This window comes from Ambystoma mexicanum, chromosome 1q (genome assembly GCF_040938575.1).
Source record: "Ambystoma mexicanum isolate Mex_15411 chromosome 1q, UKY_AmexF1_1, whole genome shotgun sequence".
In the NCBI taxonomy this organism is placed as follows: Eukaryota; Metazoa; Chordata; class Amphibia; order Caudata; family Ambystomatidae; genus Ambystoma; species Ambystoma mexicanum.
This window is the reverse complement of record NC_090922.1, coordinates 588,666,233-588,687,912: the sequence shown is the minus strand read 5'-3', so window position 1 is coordinate 588,687,912 and position 21,680 is coordinate 588,666,233. Positions and strand designations below refer to the sequence as shown.

The 21,680-nt window shown below is 47.3% G+C and overlaps 1 protein-coding gene across 1 annotated transcript in view; it reads right to left on the bottom strand.

The window, feature by feature from the left end:
• The window catches only part of RABGAP1L (RAB GTPase activating protein 1 like), a 3,056,406-nt gene that overhangs the window by 2,487,218 nt on the left and 547,508 nt on the right, over window positions 1–21,680 (bottom strand). The window contains exon 5 of the mRNA XM_069641102.1: window positions 11,551–11,722. Within this exon, the coding sequence (XP_069497203.1) occupies window positions 11,551–11,722 (172 nt within the window). The remainder of the gene's footprint in view (window positions 1–11,550; window positions 11,723–21,680) is intronic.

The following is a 21,680-nucleotide window of genomic DNA, read 5'->3' as shown; positions in this document are numbered from 1 at the left end:
ACTTGTGGTGTTGCAGAATTATATATTGAGATCAACTTCTCAACATGTCCTCCCTATGAACAAATACATCTCTATGATAGAGTTCTTCTATCGACTTAGTTAGGTTGAGAAACTAGTGCTATGAGCAAACTAAATCATCACAGCTACCTGTACTTACATTTTTCAAAGGGGTGGAATAGGCAGACGAAAGATTGGCAGAAGCTATTTTTTAGGTGTTGTCCGCTGTTAGTAGCATTCACAAAGATATCGCTTCAGTGTTCCAGTAAACCATATCTAAAATGCTAGAAGTCAATGCGACCAGATCACAAAAGTGTCCCTTACTGTTATATCCTTTATCAACTCACTAAAAGCTAGTGAACACCATTCAGAAAGTCTCACTCGCTCTGTGCGGGCATCGCTTAAGTGTCATCAGTATTCTGCTCCCTTCTACAAAACAGATCCAGGAGTTGAAAACCTTACTCTTAAAAGGACACTAAGGCATGTGATGAATAGTCACGCAATACATTGCGCCTTTACACGTATAATATTAAGATTAAGATGCACGGAAACCTGGCAGCCCTCTTGGTATGGTTCAGTACGCAACTCGAACCATAGCACGTATGAGTCATGGATCTCACACGAGATTAGAGTATATGCCGTAGGAACAATTTGGGCGTTAAGGAAAGGCCCCCTTCCGGGGGGCGTGGCTACGAGAGCCATGTAGGAGGACGCGTTCCAGCGGAGCTCCCGAGATCCTGAACAGATCCGGGCAAATCAGTGCAGTACGACTGCTTATTGAATACCGACGATATGCATGCCAGCGTGTGAAGGTGCTACCGAAGCACTGTGAACTTTTGGAGGTCATAGCAGCTACGACGGCTAAGATCGGAGAAGAAAAGTCGAGAGACGCTGAGAACAAAGGGCGACTCAAAATGGCCGACATAGGCCCGAGACGGGATTGAAAAGAGTTGCGGGAAGACCTAACCAGGTCAGCGTGCAGTGCGCCCACTCATCATTCGGCAGACCTGCACATCCTCAGAACCATGTCCAGTAAGGCAGTGCGACCTAAGGCGAAACAGCCCACGCTGGACGACTTCACCAAAACGTCCCCGGGCCCGGACGCCACCAAGAATAAGGATGCACCGGCCGTGGGTAGCGCAACGACTTCGAGCTCTAACCAAGAAATCCTGGCAGCGATTGCGGACCTGAGAGCGGCCTGGGAGTCGAAATTAGAACTGGCTGTCTCTGAATTAAAAACGGCATTGGACCTCAAAGTTGGGGAGGTCCAGGAGGACGTCAATCTACTGAGACAAGACGTTAGGGTTCTGGCGGAGCGCACAGAGTCCCTGGAAAAAGAAGTTGGCCCGAATACGGCGGACTGTGCCACCCATAAGGCAAAACTGCACGCCCTAATCCAAAGGGTGGGCAACTTGGAAAGTAGAGTGGAGGAGGCGGAAGGACGGGCCCGTCGCAACAATATCCGCATTGTGGGCCTACCGGAGGGGACGGAGGGCCGTGACCCTACTGACTTTGTTGAGACCATGTTGCTGCAGGAGATATCCGGAGGGGCCTTATCCCAAGGCTTCGCAGTGGAGAGAGCACATAGAGCCCTAACGAGGAGGCCGCCTCCCGGAAACCCGCCCAGACCCATCATTGCCAAAATTCTTAACTATCGTGATCGGGAAAGAATATTAGAACATTTTCGAAAAGGAGGCACGATCAAGAGAGGAACAGCAAACATCACGGCGTATCCGGATTACACCCTAGCTGTGCAGCGGAGCCGCATGAACTTTGGGACTGTGAAACGGAGGCTGAGGGAGGCAGGTTACAAATATATGTTGCTTTACCCTGCAAAACTGAAGGTCATACAGGCGCATAAAACTTTATTTTTCGAGACCCCAGAGGACGCCATGGAGTGGCTCGACGCACAGGGGTGCCCTCAAGAATCGGCGGACCGGCCCCAGAAGGACTCGGAGGAGCTGCGGAAGACGTAAAATGGCGCCGCAAGATGGCGCGACTCATGGACTCTGAGACTTGATTATAGTCGGTTCGGAACCTTCGGTATGGAAGGTCAGTTGGTTGTACTGTTTGTCACAAACACTGAGATTATTATTGAACGGGAGCCCCATGGAGCGATACTCTCTCCCCACAATAGCTTAGGTTAGGTGGCCATTAGGGCGACCTCACCCTACTGGGCTCCGTGCACGGACCGGTGTTTGCGGAACCAGATGTGGGGGTGCCTGAGCTCTTTTGTTGAAGCTGGGCAACAGTTGGGGTGTGTGGTGTTGGGGGGAGGGTGGGAGAGGGAGGGGAAAGGGAGTTTGGTTGTGTGTGTGGTTAGTTTGGGAATTAGCTTATTCGCGGAGTGGCTGCAGTGGGACGCCTTCTGTGTCATGAGAACCGCTGGAGGTTCCCGTAAGTGGGGTGGGAAGACACATAGCTGCCATGGGTGACCTCAAGATTGCCACCTGGAACGTCCGAGGTCTCAATAATTACCTGAAAAGAAATAAAGTCATGTTGTATCTTAAGCGACAGAAGATCGACATTGCCCTACTACAAGAAACGCACCTGGCCCAACATAAACTAGACCTTGTAAAGAAAAAATGGGGTGGTACAGTGGTGGGCTCCCCGTACTCGGCCTATGCCAGAGGTGTGCTGATCTGGGTGGCCCCGCATGTCCCACTCAGAATTGTACGAGAGGAGGTAGACACGGAGGGTAGGCTGGTAATACTGAGGGCACTGATTGAGAACAGAGGACTGAGTATTATTAATACATATGCCCCCAATCAGAATACTGCTGTATACTTCAGGACTCTATGTACACGCCTGGGCCCGTGCGCAGGGGAACCGATCATCTGGGGGGGGACTTTAACTGTGTTCTTGACCCCAAGATAGATAGGTCCGACAGTAAAGTAGACAGGCCCACCCCAGCGGCCAGGGCTCTACGGGTACTATTAGATGACTTTGGACTAGAAGATGTCTGGAGATTGAAACACCCCACGGCCTTGCAGTACTCTCATTATTCGGCCCCTCAACAGTTGCACACGAGACTAGATTACTTCTTTGCTACGCCAGAAGTGGCGATAACAACTACACAGGTTGAATACAGAGCGAGGGTCCTGTCGGACCATTCGCCCTTGGTGATGGCCTGGCAATATGGCCGCCCCAGAGGGCGGATTCCAACATGGCGCCTTCGGGCAGAGGCGCTCAGAGACCCGGTCTTTAGAGAAGATATTAGAGAGACGATTATAAGGTACTTTGAGGAGAACACGGGCAGTGTGGATTCGGCTGGTACACTTTGGGAGGCCTTCAAGGTGGTAGTGAGGGGCGACGCTATTTCTAAATCAAAGGGCCTTCAGGGGGGGGTTTTAGCTGAGCTGGAGAAAGTGGAGAAAGAATTGGAGCGTGAATGTACCAGAGGGGGAGGGGACACAGACCTAGTACTCGAATTACAACAACGATGCTCAGAGCTTTGGGAGCGGCTTTGTGACCTCAATTACAGGAAATACGTGGAGAGGCAACATGCAGGAGGTGACAAAACTGGTCGCCTACTGGCATGGCTTTATAAGAGAGAAACCCCCAGGGCCCCGGTCATGATGATAGAAAGGGAAGACGGGGAGGAGGCTCACACTCAGGAAGAGGTTAACGCTGCTTTCTTAGATTATTATAAAGCGCTGTATGAGGACAAAGGGGAAGACAATCTGGATAAAATCAGGGACACACTGGAAGATATAGAACTGCCCAGGATTAGTGCAGAGGAAAGGGAGGAGTTAGATGGCCCCATTACGCTAGATGAACTGGAAGAGGTGGTGAAATGGCTGCCTACTTGCAAGACCCCGGGCACTGATGGACTCCCGAGTGAGTTCTACAAAACGTATAGCGCAGAGATACTCCCCCCTATGCTGGAGATGTATAACGAATCATTCGAGGGAGGCCGATTGCCAGACACGCTCAGAGAAGCGCTGATAGTACCACTACCCAAGCCTAACATGCCGAGACAACACTGTGGATCGTACAGACCGCTGTCGATGTTGAACCAAGACAGTAAGATCCTGACAGCGGTCTTGGCGGACAGGCTGCGCAAGGTCATCGGCAGACTGATACACTCGGATCAGACAGGTTATGTCCCTGGCAGGAATATAACTCATAATCACAGGCGGCTCCACCGAGTGATAGAAGAAGGGAACAGAAGAGATGAGGAAATGGCAGTGATCTCCCTAGACGCAGTTAAGGCATTTGATTCGGTGAGGTGGCCGTGGCTGTTTGCGGTCCTGAGGGAATATGGGTTTGGGCCAGGCTATATCAGATGGGCGAGACTGCTGTATAGCCAGCCAACGGCTAGGGTGCGTACGGGATCAGTGATATCCGATAAGTGGCACCTAGGTAGGGGTACTAGGCAGGGATGTCCTTGGTCCCCGATGTTATACATATTGGCCTTGGAACCCTTAGCGGTATATCTTAGACAGCAATATGACCTGGTGGGCATCGAGGTGGGAGGAAAGAGCCATTTGATATCCTTATATGCCGATGACTTGCTGCTGTACCTAAAGTATCCGGAAGAGAACCTCCAGTATGTTTTGGAGGTCATGCAGAAGTATGCCGAATTGTCCGGCATAGCGGTTAATCCCGGCAAGTCGAGCATGTTCCCCCTAGGGTACTATTCGAGGGTCCCCACGGAACGCTTAGCGGTATTGCCCGTGCCTTGGGCAGCCGAGTCCTTCCGATACCTCGGAATAGACATATATCACACTGTGGGAAACGAACATCTGCACAATACCGAGGTTGCTGTGGATAAAATCCGTGCGTCCATGCGATTTTGGGAAAAGCTGCCGCTGGCGATGATAGGGCGAGGGGCGTTGCTTAAAATGGTTGTCCTGCCTAGACTGCTGCATTTCTTCAACAACATACCATACTTAATAGCTAGGAAGTTCTTTACCAAACTCGACAGTATGTGCAGGGACTTCCTATGGCACGGCACTCGCAACCGAGTGGCGCTGTGGAAGCTGCAAAACTTCTACGATAAAGGAGGAATTAAATTACCACATTTTGAGGCCTACTATGTAGCGAGCCAATTGCAATATGTTACACAGTGGCTCTCTGATGAGGAATCTCCCGAGTCCAGGTTGGTTGGTACAGATTGCACCCCGTTTTATTTGAAGGAGATCATCTGGGTCCCTAGACAAGACTTAAATCTTCGCCCTGGTATGCTGTTACTTGGGTGGAAAATGTGGCGTAGAGCATGCCGGCTACTGGAAAGCCCGGATCCGTGTTCGCCGCAGGTGCCACTGGTTGCCTTGACTGCGGGGGATGGTCAACTTAGAAAAACGATCAGAATGTACTGGGAATCGGTTGGGTTGGCCACGTTAGGAGATATATGGCAAGATGGGGCCATCAAGGATTTTGCAGACCTAGAAGAAGAAACTGGGTTACATGGGGGCCAATACGTTACATACCTCAGGTTGGTACGGATTATCCGAAAATCTTGGCCTGAGACGGTGTTAGCGGAGGATCCGGACGCCCTGATTGATACAATATATGACATATCAGAGGGCGGACACGAGATCTCCAGATTGTATGAGGTGGTGATGTCCCGAGTGGGAAAGGACTTGACAGACTTGAGACTAGAATGGGAAATGGAGGTGGGGGTTCAGATGACTGATGGGATGTGGGAACGGGCTCTGGGATATCATAAAAAAGTGTCCAGAAATGCTAGATTACAGCAAATCCAACTATATATCACACACAGAGCGTATATGACCCCCAAGAGAATAGCTAAGTTTGCGAACTCGGGCAGGCAGGCATGCCCGAAATGTAACGAGGAGGACGCGGACATGACGCATATGTTCTGGTCCTGCCCAGTAATCGAAGTCTTCTGGAGAGAAGTGTCACAGAAGTTAGCTGACAAAGGGGTCCCAATAAGCATTGACACGACCTGGGCTTGCCTTCTAGGGGGGTTCCCCAGACCGAAGAACACCAGACATCTGGGGAAACTGAGAGACCTAGCGTATATACTCGCTAAGAGGAGGATAGCTATGAACTGGAAGCAATGCTACAAACCTAGGATAGAGATGTGGTGGAGGGATCTGCAAAAATGGGCGGAAGCCGAAACCATGGTCTGGCAAGAGGCATGCAGTAAATGCGGGGAGGAGGATGTGGCCTACCTAGTAGCCTGGAGGTTATTAGTCACTGGTCTGTTTGGGGTACGAGGAGAACCTACTGCCTCGGAGGAGGAGGTCACCCGGCCACACCAGGTCGATACAGAACTACCCTGTTGATAAGCTCTTGGGGGGGAGGAGGGGAGTGCAGTGTTGTGTTTTTTTAAGTGTTTATTGTCTTATTGTATATAATGTCACAAGTTTGTTTATACTGTTTTCACTTAAAACAAAATAAAAATATATTTAAAAAAAAAAAAGGAAAGGCCCCCTTCCATTAAGGTTGTTTATCAGTGCGAACAAAATATCACATGATGTTTTTAACTAAAATGCATAATAAACTCACTCAAATAATACCAACTATCATGCTCAGATGCAGAAATATGCTAAAATGTTACAATACAGGTTAAAACCATCAGGCACAATATAGTATAATGTATCCCGCTACATGTGGGTGTATCTCCAAGTATGCAGTAAGACTACACACTATGCCATTCAATGCATTCATTTAACCCTTTCTCATGACTTTTGGTCAGGACAATTAGGCAGTGTTCTTGCCCAAACTGTTTTTTCTGATCCAGAGTAATTCAGTCCATCTTAGTTCTTCACATTGACGTTCTGCCACCATGAAATGTCACTCTTGTTAGCACTTGTTTTGATATGCAGGTTTTATGTTCACATATCCAGGTTTTTATTTTGCACTCTGTTTTACCTATGTAGAGTTTCTGGCATGGACACCAAATAGCATAAACTACCATTGTTGTATTGCAATTGTTTAGTGTTTTCTCTTGCCACAGTCTTAATAAACCTTTATCTACTTCCTGCGTCCTTCAAGTCTGTGGACAGCAACTAAAACCTCCACAAGGAAGGTGTCCTTTTGGTGGTCTGGTCATTCTCCATTGCTCTGTGCTAGTTCGTCGATTGCCTGATGGTTAGTAGATATCATTTCTAGTAAACAAATCCTTCAGGTTTTTACCTCTTCTATAGGCACATCTTGGTTGACTAATAGGACATTTACCGCCAGATAAAATATGCCAATTTTTTCTGATGATTCCGTTTATCTTATTTGACAAAAGGTTTAAAGTACTGTGAGGAGACAGGAATTAAACTTGGACACAAGGGGTTGGGAAATGCCTCTCTGTCCCTGCCCTAGAGGAATTCCCTACCTAAAACCAAAACTAACGATCTGTAAGGGGTCAAGATATCCAAAATAAGACATCCTGTGGCCAAAGTTCTATTCTGACCCTCAAATTCTCACAAAGTAACTCTAAAGTGAAAAGGGAACATTTATTTGGCCATGAGTGATGTATAAATGCCCAAAAAGAAAATGTGCAACTTCAACACAAAGGGTTTCAAAAGGATAGAGGTCCTTGCTCCAGAGAGCAGTTCCCTTGCCCTGGATTTCCGCTTCACTCTGGCTTCCATTCAGGGTTATCAGTCTCTTGAGCTTCAACATCACTGGCATACAAATAAACTTGACTCTTGGACTTTGTTGTGTTAGGATACCTGGTGTACTCTACTGCCAGGTTTCCTTTCGGATTTATATATTTCCTCTGGCTTTTCCTGGTGTGCTCTGATCAGGATTTCTTGAGTCAATTTCTTTTGACACATTGATCATCTTCATGGGCGACATGCTTTTCTATCAGAGCTTTCTTATAAAGACATTAGCGTGCACCGATTGCAGGTACACCAGGCGGAAACACCGTCCATGCGACTAGGCCCAGGCTCTTCATCTGTTGAAATGTCCGCCCAACTGTTGTCCAAATCCCCATTGTCTACAGAGCTTGCTCTTTCCAGTAATTCCTCCTCGGAATACTCGGGCTCGTACAGGTAGGGCATTATTGTTGCCATTGTGTGGTAAAGAAACGAAAATAATTTATAGCGGTCGTACGGGTATCTGTTCACACGGGCTACAAGCAACGAAGGTAGCTGACCAGAGCACAGAAACCAGTCACAGAATACTCAAAGAAATACAGCGAGAGGAATGGAATAGAAAATCTGCTGTTGTGTCTTGTGAAACGCTGTTTATACTTGTCGAGGAAAGAGGCTTCCTGCCGTTTCCATGGTGACACGTCATTAGCTGAGGCGCAGAGAATGTTGACACGAGACGTGCTTAGGCGTTGTGAAATGGGTGGTACGCGTCTAGTGATGTCAGGCTCAGGGGTGGGGAATATGATTTAGTGCCGCAAACGCAGGTCACCGAGGGCGATGCGGCAAGTGATAGGATTATCACAAAATGGCCACACCCTGCTGCCTGATTTTGCTTGTGTTCAAGAGATGTAAACTCGGGTAAGGTGCATAGGAAATGTTTGTACGATCGATCGAATTATGGTTAAAAGCACATGGCCGACCCATAGGGACAATAATATTTTGTTGACCAAACCATTCCTTTAAGCTTCGCTTTCGCATGCTTCCTGTGAAGTTCACCCCTCCCATGTAAACTATTCACTTCAAAAACTTTCCCAGACTTCCCCTCCCAACTTAACAACAACACAAACCAGTATATTAATAAGCAGTGTAATAAACACAAAATGCAAATTCCTGTCATATGCGTCTTCAAACGGGCTAGATTTCTGTCCCTCAGCCTCCCCGCATCCCCAAATCCCTAACTCCCTGTTGTTCATTCATCTGGAGCCAAGTGTCTCCGACCCTTTAGTGGTTTATATATCACCCTATTGTTCCTCCTGTTCCCTTTTCATTAGGTTTATCTCAGTGGGTTCGTGCCTCAGGTGTCCTCTGTTAGATTAGGGCCCTTCCCTCTCCCCTTGGGATAAGGGCAGGTTTGTTGCCATCCATCCTTCCTGAGCATCCGCTGTGGACGTGGCCCTTTGCCCTTCTGGGGTGGTGTTTGTTCCGCAGATTGAGGATTCTGTTGCTCCATTAGGCCCGACATCGGACACATGGTGTTCTTTACCTTGGTATTCGAATCGGAGGCCATATGGGTATGTCCATCTGTATCGTATACCTTTCTGTTGCTCCGCTACTTCTATCCCCTTTGCTGGGCTCTTGCTGTTTTCCGGGCCTTCCCGGGCCGGTATCTGATGTTCAGTTGTCTGAATGGGGGCCAGGAGAGCCATGTGCTGTGCAAGGTCGGTACCTTATTCTGCTGTCTTCTTCCTCCGGAGTGGGCCCCTCTGCCGCCTCCTTCCCTTTCACAGGGCTCCTGTCATTACGTGGTCCATCCCGAGATGATTCAGATTTCTGGCTGGGGGATGGAAGTGTTGTGCACCGCGTACGATCGGGCGCTTGCTCTGTCCGCCTCTCAAATCCCTCCAGGCTCCTCCGTTACTTACGTGGGTTCGGCTTTGCTTTAGCCAGTGCTTTTGATGGTTGGAGGTGGGACCATTCGTAGAATTGGGACATCTTCCTCACTCTGAGAGTGTTCCGTCAGCCATTTTGGTTGCGTCCCTCATTTTTCTGCCGGCTCGATTTCCAAGCATTTGCATAGCAATTTCAAGTTTCAAGCTTGCAGTTTCGGATCGCAGGAACCTCCGGTCCACATTTTTATGTTTCGTGCATGTCTCAGATCGGGATATCAGGGTATTTGGGAGTAAAGGGCAGCTGATTGTTGGGAGCTCACCGGGCATCATGTGTCTCTGTCCACGGCTGGCCACGCCCCCTATTTCTATAATTTTTAAATGTGTGCACCTTTCTGGCTCTTGCTTACCTTTTGTCTGGAAAAATGTTGGGAGCAGGGACAAGCGGCAGTAGAGGTGGGGGTGCGTGGCTCTGTGCACTTTACTCAGGCATGACCAGCATAAAACTGCAGCTCCACCCGTGCCAGGTGCGGATTATTGATGATTGTCGGCACGGGCGGAAGCGGTGTGAGGAGCAACGGCACAGTTTATACACGGTGGCAGGAACCTGGAGAGCAGTGAAAAGGACTCGGGCTATGCAACGGTGCATTACAGCGTCTTCTACAGCGTCCGGGTATCCTCACAGGGCCCCTGGACTTCAGTTAAGTGCACGCCGCATTGACCATGTGTTTGTTTTACTAACTTGGATCTGTATTGGGAACATATGAAGTTTCTGCACTTCAGACCGATTTGTATGAAAGGCTATTTCCAAACAAACTAGGTGGAAGGACAGTATTTATTAGGGCTCTGAAGGGGCTTTGGACTGCGGGGAGCTGTCGTGTGCAGTAAAACACGGTTTTTAGTGTGAGCGTGTGAAGGCAACGCTGACAAGACTGCGTAGCAGCTCAGGGGAACATTTAGTTTCTGTTGCTTACTTCATGCTCACTGTTGTGTCTCTTCATGTACATCTTGAATAACAAGCCATGAGTTTATGTCAATCATAAGGGGAGACCCCCTGCTGTTTTGTTTCATATGTTGCCATGTTCATGCTGTTGCTTCAATTCTCATCATGAGGGTGTATCATGTTTTATGTTACAGTCATTAATGTTTGTATAAGGAGGTCTGGTGAAAATATGTTAGTAGTGATGTTTGGGAGGTAATAGGCATATTCAGGCAGGTTAGGTCATTATTAAGAGTGAGCAGGTTACTAAGTGGATATGCAAGTGTATCAAGGTATGTTTTCCCTAACTTCCCTCTACCTATCCAACTTAGTTACCCTAACCCTAACCCTATTTCCGGGTTGCCTACTTCCCCCTTCCTATCCGTACCACTCCTTAATCCCTTCTTCCCCCACTGGCTGCCACATGGTCTCCAGTAATTTCTAACACCAGGAACCTGCACCAACCACAATGGCAGGGTCGAACTCATTCGGCTTCTGTGGTTAGGGAGTGGGTGTCTCTTCAAGTTTTGACACCTTTCTTCTTTGATCATTATAAACTCTCCTACTCATTTTGCTCTGCGTCTCAATTCCTCATGTCTGCTTTGTCGTCACCCCCTGCGCGGCATCCTCGTTCTTACCATTTCAATGCCCCGAAAAATTGGAAATCTCTATTTTTCCTCCTCCTTGGCCATCTTCCACTCCTTACTCAAAGAACATCCTCTTCTCTCTCTTATAAATAATTGTAATACGCATTCACTGAAACATATGTGATGATTTTCTAACACTTTTAATATGGACAGCACCTTTGCGAAAGTGCTCCATAAAATCAATAAACAAATATTTTTTGTGATAATAGCCTGAATTTTGTGAATTGATAGTGCTTGAAACATAAAGGATCAAGAGGATGGGAAATGGTTAGGAGATTAATCTGGAACATTTAAAGGCTGTCTAAGTGTAACATTACTTTGTGGTAGAATACAATATGCAAGGTGCTACATCTAAAGCGGTGCAGTGACACGTAATGCTCTGTATATCCGAGAGAATCAATGACTGGGATCCCGCAAGAAACGGTGCTTGCACAGATTGGCCACACACAGAGAAGTACTTTAGTCAAAACTAATGCCTCAGCTGGCACATTACCTACAATATGCCTCTGAGACTGTAAACTAATATTGCACATTACCTGCACCAGATGGATCCAGAACCAAGTGAATGGGATGATTTCGGGTGTGACAGAATGAAAGGTCTCCCACCGACAGATCGGAGGAGGTCTCGCTTGTGTTGAGACCTTTCTCATTATCGTTGAGAATTTCCTCCATGGCTTTTTCTAACTGTTCATCTCCATTAGACATGATCTACAGAATCAAAAATAAAGAGGAAGCATTATTTGCAGAACAAACTAGAAAGCCAATAATAGAGGACAACTGGCAGATAGAACATTTGCGAGGCTCTACTTTTCCACAGACCTCATCTAATTACTGAACTGCAAATGATAAGTCAGGGAAATACAACCTTATGCCGCTGATCCAGATCAAGCTTGTGTAACCTCATAGCACTAACGTGGAATACAAAGCTGGTCATTGGTTCAATGACATATGTTCAGCTCCCCAAAGACTTGCTTGCTGTATTGCTACTATAAACCAGCATTCAGAGCCAAACGTGGATTCTAGAACTATCAGAAATGGAGGAAGTAGCCCAGAAGGGGGTACCTGACCCATTGCCTGTGTATCTTTTTGGAGGCGGTGGATTGGGATCCACCTGTCTCGAAGGTCCTTTTCTTTTTGCTGTTCATGGGTTCACAAGGAGGTTCACCTCCAGACCTTTGGAGGGGGGAGGCAGTGAGTGGGAGGTCCTTCAAGGTGGACGTAATGGACCCTCAATTAGATGCTGTTGATATGATTTCTTACTGAATTCGGTTTTGGGGTAGGGTGTTTATGTGGATGGATCAGTGGATGGGTTAGAATGGGAGTGTTGGGGGGGGGGTGTTGTGGAACGAATGGTGAAGTGGAGGGCTCTTGTTCTGGTGGTGTTCAATATGCTGAACAGGAGATTCGGATCCTATTGGTAGTCTGGGATACGTCCAGTGATGGTAACTGGTGGAAAAGCGGGCGCCGGAGGGGAGTGGGGACAAAGGGGGGGCTGTTGGGGACAGGGGGAGTTGTAGAGGAGGTACGATTACTATGCGCTGTCATGACCCATAGTGAAATTATCCAGTGCTTGAGTAAGTCTGTCCAAAGTGAGATGTTAATAGTGGGGCAATGGTGGACTTGAATAGTGGAGAGAGGAATGACAGCTTGCAGATCTGCACATTAAATGCTAAAGGGCTTAATTTCCCTGACCAAAAGGTCCTTGGTGGCCAGAGTATTTCGGAGGTCTGGGATTGATGTTATCTTTCTCCTGGAGACGCGGTTCTCCAGGGACGAGGAAAGGAGAAATCCCTGTGGTCTTGTGGGACAGGAGTACTGGAGTTCAGTGGACTCAAGAAAGGGTGGTGTTGGTATTCTGCTACACAAGAGACTAAAAATGGAGGTAGCAAAAGTGTGGAGGTGTCTGGAGAGGACGGCGGTTCTGGTGTCGGGTCTCATACGGGGGGTCAGTTTCACATTTGTGGCATTATACACCCCCAACCACAGTCAGCTACATCTTCTTAAGCCCATGCTGGTGAGGATTTTGAATGCCGTGTCGCAATACCTGGTAGAGCGGGGGGATCTTAACATGTGGGCAGATGTGCCGTGGGATAGGAGTACTTTGGGAACGGCAATGGCGAGGGACTCATATGTGGGGCGGGGGCACGGATTGCAGGCTTGGCTGAACTCTTACAGTTTGTAGGATGCTTGGAGCTCCTTTCACCCTCAGGAGAGGGGTTTTAATTTCTATTCAGGGCCCCCGGAACAGATACTCGAATAGACTATTTGTGTGTATCGAGGGAGCTTCTGGAGGTGGCATAGGGCTCTGAAATCCACCATATTGCCTGGCCTGACCATGACATGGTATCCCTGGATTTGTCCTGGTTGGAGCGGGGTCCCGAAAAATCAATGTGGTTGTGTAATGAGTCCCTATGGAAGGTTTTTGGGGAGGAGTTTGAAGAGGCAATGCAGGAGTATTTCCTCTTGAATGATGCGGATGAAGTGGCTCAGGGAACGGTTTGGGATGCGTGTAAAGCGACATGGAGGGGTCTCCTGATCAGAGAGGGGGCGCGCAGGAAGAGGGAGCAGACCCTGTTGGAAAATAGAGGAAGTGCGTGGCAAGACGGAGGAACTTCGGCTATTAAAGGAAAGACGGATAGTCCGGAAGCTCCAATTCCTAAAGGAGAAGTATTATGAAAAAGGGGACAAGGAGGATGCCCTACTGGTGGCTCGGCTATGTGACGAACGGGCGGAGAGACGGATATCGGGGTTGGAAGGACCGAAGGGCACCTTAGTGACCTCAACTGGGGGAATAATAGAGGGTTTTGCTGACTTTTATAAAGGGCTATACAAGGGGAGGGATCAGTCCGCAGAGGGATGGCATCTTATTTGGAGGACATGTCCCTTCCGGCACTGACCCAGGAGGAGGCAATGGCAATGGATGATCCAATTACGGGGGGTGGGATTTTGCAGGGCATACGGAAATTTCACTTGCGTAAGGCACCAGGGAAAGACGAGTACACAGCAGGTTTTTACAAGACATGCGTGGGTGCCCTCGTCCCGCATCTAGTCAAATTTGGAAACCGAGCGGGACCGAGATTGTTTTCTTGGGTGCTTATTTCGGTAATACCTAAAGAAGGTAGAGATCCCTCGCTCTGTAGCTCATATCGTCCGATATCCCTCCTCAATGTGGATGCGAAGTTGCTCACATGAGTGCTGGAGACAAGATTGGATGCCCATATGCCACGGTTGGTGCACTCGGATCAGGTGGGCTTCATAAGGGGACAACAAGGGGCTGAAACGATGCGCCAAAACTTGCACCTCATCGAGGGGGCCCGAGGCGGGGGAGGCGACCCCACGCTCTTGTCAGTCGATGCAGAGAAGGCATTCAACAGAGTGGATTGCGGCTTTCCTGAGGTCAGTCCTTGCTAAGTTTGGAATAGGGGATAAGTATCTGCCTGGATCCATGGCACTCTAATCAGAACAGATGGCCTGTGTGGCTGTGAATGGGAACTTTTCACAGTGGTTTGTGTTGGGTCGGGGACTAGGTAGGGGTGCCCCCAGTCACCGTGAATCTTTGAACTATCCTTGGAGACCATGGCACAGAGGTTGTGGAATGGTCCTCGAGTGGAGGGTATTATTGTGGGAGGAGTAGAATATAAGCTGGGTTTGTACGCCAATGATATTCTTTTGCACTTTAGCAACCTGGTGTCCTCGGTCCCAGTGCTGGTGGAAATAGTGGAGCAATATGGGGTCTTCTTGGGCTTTAAAATGAACTAAGGGAAATCCATTCTGTTCCCGTTGGAACCGAAGGGGGATATGACGACAGATGGGGTGTAGCCGCACTGGGAATGAGGGTTGAAGAGGATAAACTGTGGTAGCTGGGGATAAATGTCACAAGGGAACTGGGGGGTCTATACGAAACAAACTTCCCTCTGCTGTTAGCAAGATTATTTGACGACTAGGCAAGATGGGGAAAATTGACGATTTCATGGCTGGGTCCGTTGAACACCATAAAGATTAATTTCCTCCATAGTGTCCTTTACTTATTTCAGATGCTCCTGATTCAAAACCCAGACTCATTCTTTTGAGAGGTTAAGGGCCGACTTCCGCAGTTCCTGTGGGAGGAGAAAAAGGACAGGGTGGCATATCAGGTATTGGTGCTCCCGAAGGACAGAGGAGAGGTAGGCATATACCTATACTACCAGTGGGTGGGCTTGGACAACTTTTATCTTAGTACGGGGACGGTGGGCGAGTGGATTTAGGTGCCAAGAGACCGTATCCCGAGAAGGATTAGGGCACATCCTATCTTGGCGGTCATCTGGAACATTTGGAGGAAGGGCCCAGAGATGAGGGGGGGGTGATGTCGTGGCCGTCACCGATGAGACATCTGTGGTTTCGGGGGTGAGGGACCAGATCCTAAACTGGAGATAGGTTGCAGACATGGTTTGGGTAATAAGGATTGGTTAGTTGTGGAAAGGTGGCCGCTTCATCTCATTGGTGGATCTGTAGGAAGCACTGGGAAAAAGGAAACTCTCTGTGTTCTCATACCTACAGTCGAAGGGGGCAATTGAGGCAGAGTCTTGGAAGGATATGATACAGAGGGAGCTAACACCCCCTGAAGGTGGTCTTGGACTCGAAAGGGGAAATGAGAGGCTTAGTCTCGTCTTTTTATCAGGCACTAGTGGAGGTGAGCAGGGGTAGCACGGGGAAGCTTCGCAGGAAATGGCAAGGGGATTTGGGGATGGAAGTGGCTGACCAGTTGTGGGGCCAGATGTATTATAGCACGTACAGGGGTTCCATTGCTTGCCAGTATAAACTTCACACAAATAAACTACTCCATAGGTGGCAATATGACCCGGTACGACTCTCTAGGATGTTTCCGGAGGCAAGTCCTCTCTATTGGCATGAATGTGGGTAGTGGGCTGCCTATTGGCACATGTGGTGGGGATGTGAGAGGGTTCAGATATACTAGCAAGAGGTGCTTGGTTGGATAAATGAGTTGGATGGGGTCTCCCGAACAAAGACAAAATTAATGGTATTATTTGGTCTGGAGGGCAGTGAGGGGGAATACAGAAGCCTTCCATGACTACCGCATTTTCTACTGCTAGTGGGCAGGGCGTGCTTGACAATTTACTGGAAGAGGTTGCTGCTCCTGGGGAAGAAGGAATGGATAAATACTGGCAAAAGTATATTTGTGATGGAGAGGATTACAGCAGCCATACACGGTGGGGGAGCGAGTGCTGAAATGGAATGGGGGAGGGGTTTAGGAACAGGTATATGCCTACCAAAACCTGAACTGGAGGCCAAAGAGCTTGTTGGGGGCAGTACGGGAGGCGGAGGAAGGTTGCATTTTTACAATATGCAAGAGTGATAGGGGTCAAGGGCGCAGGAAAACGAAGAAATGATCAGACTGATATGGCGGATGATCTGGGCACACCGTACTCAAGAATGGTTTACGTGTGCCAGGTTGTAGTGGCAGCATGAGCTGAAAGAGGGTGAGTGGTGAAGGGAGTGGGTTCAGATATTGGGGGAAGTTTGATAAGTGGATCATTCAGGTTTGACATTGATAATTTGCAGTACTGTGCAATGACAAAGTTGATTTTGAAAAAAAAGGATCGCAAGAAGGAATGGCAGACTGCTGGAAGGAGCGGGCTCAACTCCTAGAGAGGCTGGAGAACGGAGAGAGGCACGTTGGTGCCACTGGCTCATGTGGTGAGCGAAACGAGAAGACGCAGAGAAGCAATCACGTGTGAACGGCAGAAGCGAGAAAAGTGCTCCTGGGCGTTCGCTGGTGGAGGATCTCAAAGAGACACTTCCCAGGAAGCCGCAAGGAAAGGAGAAGCTCAGCCAGCAACATGAGAGATTTGGAAATTGAACCGAACAACGTGAAGGGGAAATAATCCAGCAGCTGTCATCAGTGAAACGCAGATCTAGCAGGAATTCTCACGAAGAGCCGGTGAGTCCACGCTGAGACGAAGGTAGCACTGGGGCGTATTGGCAGGCACGCCTTTCGTTAAATGTTTAACAATGTAAATCGGATGAAAAGCAGAAAGCTTTTCTTGATACTGAAAGTGGGGAAGCATGTTTTTTTCAGAAAAGAATCTTTGATGGACATAGCACATTAATATATAGTGCTAAAGGAATACAAGATTTGAAGTGTGGGCAATACATTATTTAAGAAATAGACTAGGAATCAAAGAAGCTAGCTGAAAGAGCTAAAGTGATAACCCACCAAGGCGAAGTCACAGAGACAAACAAACGGATAGAAGTAGTCCTGGCAGGAAAATATACCAGTCAGTTACAAGTATATGAAACAAGAAGCCGTGGCAGGGAAGTATGCCTGGCAGTTACAAGTGAGTGAAACAGGAAGCCCTGGCAAGAGAGTATACCAGGCAGTTGCAAGTGTGAACAATCAGCGAAACAGAGAAAACCCTGACAGAAGACTATACCGGGTATCTTGACATTATAAAGATTAAAAAGTTAGACACATAGGTGTCTTGGATATTTGACCACGAGGAAAAGACAAAGCAACTGTGAAGAAAAAACCAGGGGGAAGGGTGACAACCTCTGGGTTGAGGAAGTGTATCCTTGAGAGACTATGTTGGAGTTATTCATTTAATTTTGAACACTTTAGAAGAACTGAAGCCAAAGACATTACCCTTTTCACCTTAAGATTTAGAAGATTTATTTCATTAGAATGGGAGGGTCAGAATGGCATTTTGGACACCACCCTGACACTGAACGTTCCTTAGTTTTTGGTTTAGGTAGGGAAGCCCCTCTAGCACAGGGACAGCAAGGCATTTTTCCAAACCCTTTCTTTTCAGTAATAAAAGTCTTTAGCCACACCCATGCCCAAAATGTGTCTGACTTTCATTCATGGTCCCTCCTAAATGGTGTCAGGAACGGGTTCAGGCTCGGTCTCAGATGATATAAAATTGGGGAACACCTCAAGTTTGAAAAACTTAGCAACAGAGCCTCAGATCCTTCAATAGCCACAAAAGACTAAATTGGCGTTGACTGTGCAGTAGCATGGGGGAATTAATACAACGTGAGGAGCGAGTACTGATGCCAACTGACTTGGTACTAGTACCCCCCACCAGGAACCTATGTCAGACTCGCCTCTAAATCTGGTCTTGCATGGCACTGTGTGTTAGCCGTGTTAGCAGGCATCAATGATCCTGATTACAGGGGCAATATAAGAATATTGATACAAAACAATGGGAAAATGCATATCTGGTCACAGCAGGGGACAGAATAGCCAAGGGAATCTTAGAAAGGGCTTTGCTTCCCAAGATAAAAGAAATAAAACATGCTGATAAAACAGAAAGAGTAAGCGAAGGCTTTGGGGAGGCAGACCTATAAGTCCCTGAAACAACTGAAATAATGCACCCAAAAGCCTGGCGGGAGTTTGTTCCAGACCTAGCATTAACCCAGACAAATTATCCCCTACTAGCAGAAGCTTTTCTCCAGGTATTATGTAAAGAAGAGGGCAGAGCAGAGAAAAAGGAGGGCCCTTTTCCTTCCTTAAAGCCGGATTACTGTATATCGGGGATATTGGTCCCGATGGTTCCCATAAGACACAAATCATGGTACCTAAAAGCCACAACTCATTCAAACTCATTCCCACTTGACAGGTGGTCATTTGGGAATAGCTAAAACACAGGCCCAAATATTAAACCTGTTTGATTGGACAGGGGTCTACGCTGAAGTAAAGAATGTTGTACTGACTTGTGTCCCATGTCAGAAAACTAGTTCTCAGAAACCCCTTCCTTCTCCATTACAACCTCGAACGATCGCTGATGTGCCCTTTTCATGCATAGGTATGGACATAGTTAGACCCCTTCAACCATCGAAATTGGGGAACAGATCTATATTGGTAATTGTAGAGTATGCTACTCATTACACAGAGGCATTTCCTTTACGCAATAACACAACCCAACAGACCCTTAAACATTTGATCCCATTTATTTCAAGAGTTGGGTTCGCAAAGAAAATTAGAACGACCAGGGAACAGCTTATCAGCCGCATAACATCAGAAGTGAAGGAAATTCTGAATATACAAACCCTCAAACTTCCATTTACAACCAACAAACTAGCGGGTTAGAGGAAAGTTTCAATAAAACTCTCAAACACATCCTGAAAAGTTTGTTGAGGCCAATGGCAAACAGTTTGATGCCATGATACACACAGGGCCAGTTTTGCCATCCGAAAAGCTCCACAATCCTCAATAGGAATTTCTCCCTTTGAACTGTTTCACATTAAGGAACCACAGGTTGTCCTGGCTATGTTACGGGAAACCTTGTGTGCGGTTCCGTCAGGCTTTCCCGAACTTCATATGGGTCACAGACCCTGTTGTAATGCTTGTGTGGGCCCTCTGCCCGTGCTTCACTCAATGTCCAATGGAACAGATATTGTGTACTCTCTGGCCAGGTACTATTCCACACAGAATATTTATAGTTTGTTCCAGTTTATATAGATCTTTTGCTATCCCTTCCTGTCTCTTGGGATATGGGTACATGTCTCTTTAATCTATTTGGCCCCCTCCATGTCCCACCAGCCAGTCCGACCTTTTCCCTACCTTTGGCAAATGTTGCTGCAGTCTCTGGTCTGTTCTGGGAGTTGAGTGGGGCTTCTGTACTGCTTCAACATTGGGTGTATTGTCACTGGAGGCTCTGTAGCAGTAGGGTCTGTCTTAAGTCCATGGCTGTGCGCCTTCACCTTGCTATGGCTTTGTCGGACAGGTTTCCACTTTCCCAGTCAACGGATAGGTTCCTGCTCCCTAAAGCTACTGGAGACACCGGTCCCTCTTCGACAGAATCTCGTTCCCTTCTCCTCAGGTCTCTCGCCATGGAACTGGCATGTGATTCCTCGCTCCTCCAGGTTGGCTTGACAAGGTACAGTCCTTCCTTGTTTTTTATCACAGGAGCTGCCTCTAATAGACTGTACTGTGCGTGTTGGTTCCACTGTGTGCTTTTGCCTCCGTGCCTGATGATCTTCGTGCCAGCGATTGTATGCACTCAACCTGGGTACGCCTTACTCTTCCTCATCCCAGTATGATCTGTATGAATTAAGTCCTCTACTTCACAGAAATACATAGAGGTGTCTGGGACCACAGGTGACTGAGTGGGATGAGAGGAAAGAGTAGACAGAAATGGAGGGGGTGAATACAGTGTTCTCCGAAGGCGATTGTCACTGATCGCATGGAGGGCTTCCCTGCCCATGAGATCCACCCGCTGAGTACCAACCCGAGGGGAACTATCACATAGCAGCCTCACCTCCCTAGCCTCATGGGAGCAGTGACAATCCCCTGGGATTCGTCACAATAACTATGATGGAAAACCTGATGACTGATTGTGTAGGTCAGAGACATTCAGCATATGAAAATAGAGAATGTTAGAAACTGGCATAGTGGAGGAAAGGGCCTGAGTAGCAGGGAGGCAATTGCAGCATTGCACTGTAAAATTATGGTGCCACTTACTACTTGGGACTCTCCGCCTGAGCCAGTAACAAGAGCCTACAGGTTGCAAGATTTGCCCTACACAGACCAACACCAACACAGATCGTTAATTTGACTTCTTACAAGTTTTTCTTAAAAACAGGTGAATGGCGGTGTCCAGGTAATTGTGCATTTGCTGCTATTGAGAAGCATGTGGTACTTCAACAAAAATGTTCGATTACGTGAAACACATTAAACTATGTCTGGGAAATATTCTATTATTGTAAATCCATAAACTTCCTTCTGAAGTATTTAACACATTATAAAAATGTGCTCCTCTTCCTAGACATCTTTTGATCTCTGGATTACAATTATATCTACATGATTGGCCAATATGCATTTCACACACTTGTGATTTTCAGGGCCTTGTTTCTTGTTAACAGACAGGCAAAATCTATTCCAGTGTCCTCAGCATTCGTTAGCCTCAATTGCTTCAATGTATATGGATTACTTATGTACTGTAGCTGTTCATGTTAACAACCTTAAAATGTATTTGTTGTGTTGGTGTATACCAATGCTACCTTCATTGGTAATTGGTTAGGTACAATTCACTGAAACTTCTTTAACTTTGAGATACTGGTTAAAGGAATGTGTACATGGTTATGTCCTTCTGATTATGACGGGGTACGAAAGCCACGTGTGTGTTTCTACAATGGCGTCCAGTGTCCAACTGTATGGCAGCTAGCAGTGCAGCATTACACTGCCACTGGATATCAGTGTCAGCATCACACTACTGAGTATAGGGCCCTGGATATGATGTCTATTATCATATGGTTTATGCACGCAATGTTTTGGCTGAGTTTGAAATAAAAATTGAAAATAAAAAATCGACTATGGTCACTGCATACTGAATCTAGGAAAAACCTGCTTAAGTGCTTTCGTCCAGCTGCCTACACATGACATATCTGTCTGTCTTTCAGTATGTAAATTGGTTCCAAAGAGTCTTGAAAAGAGGATGTATCCTGTGTGAGGAGTCAGGAATGAAACTCGGACACAAGTGAGTTATGTTTTTGGTTAAAGACTTTATTTGAAAACATAAGGGTTGGGAAAAGGCATCTCTGACCCTGCTCCAAGAGGAATTTCCCTACTTGCAACCAAAAACGAAGGATCCGTCCATGCCAGGATGTCAAAATCAAAACCGTCCTTGTGTCCAAAAGTTCTAAACTGACCCTCACATTATAAAATAAA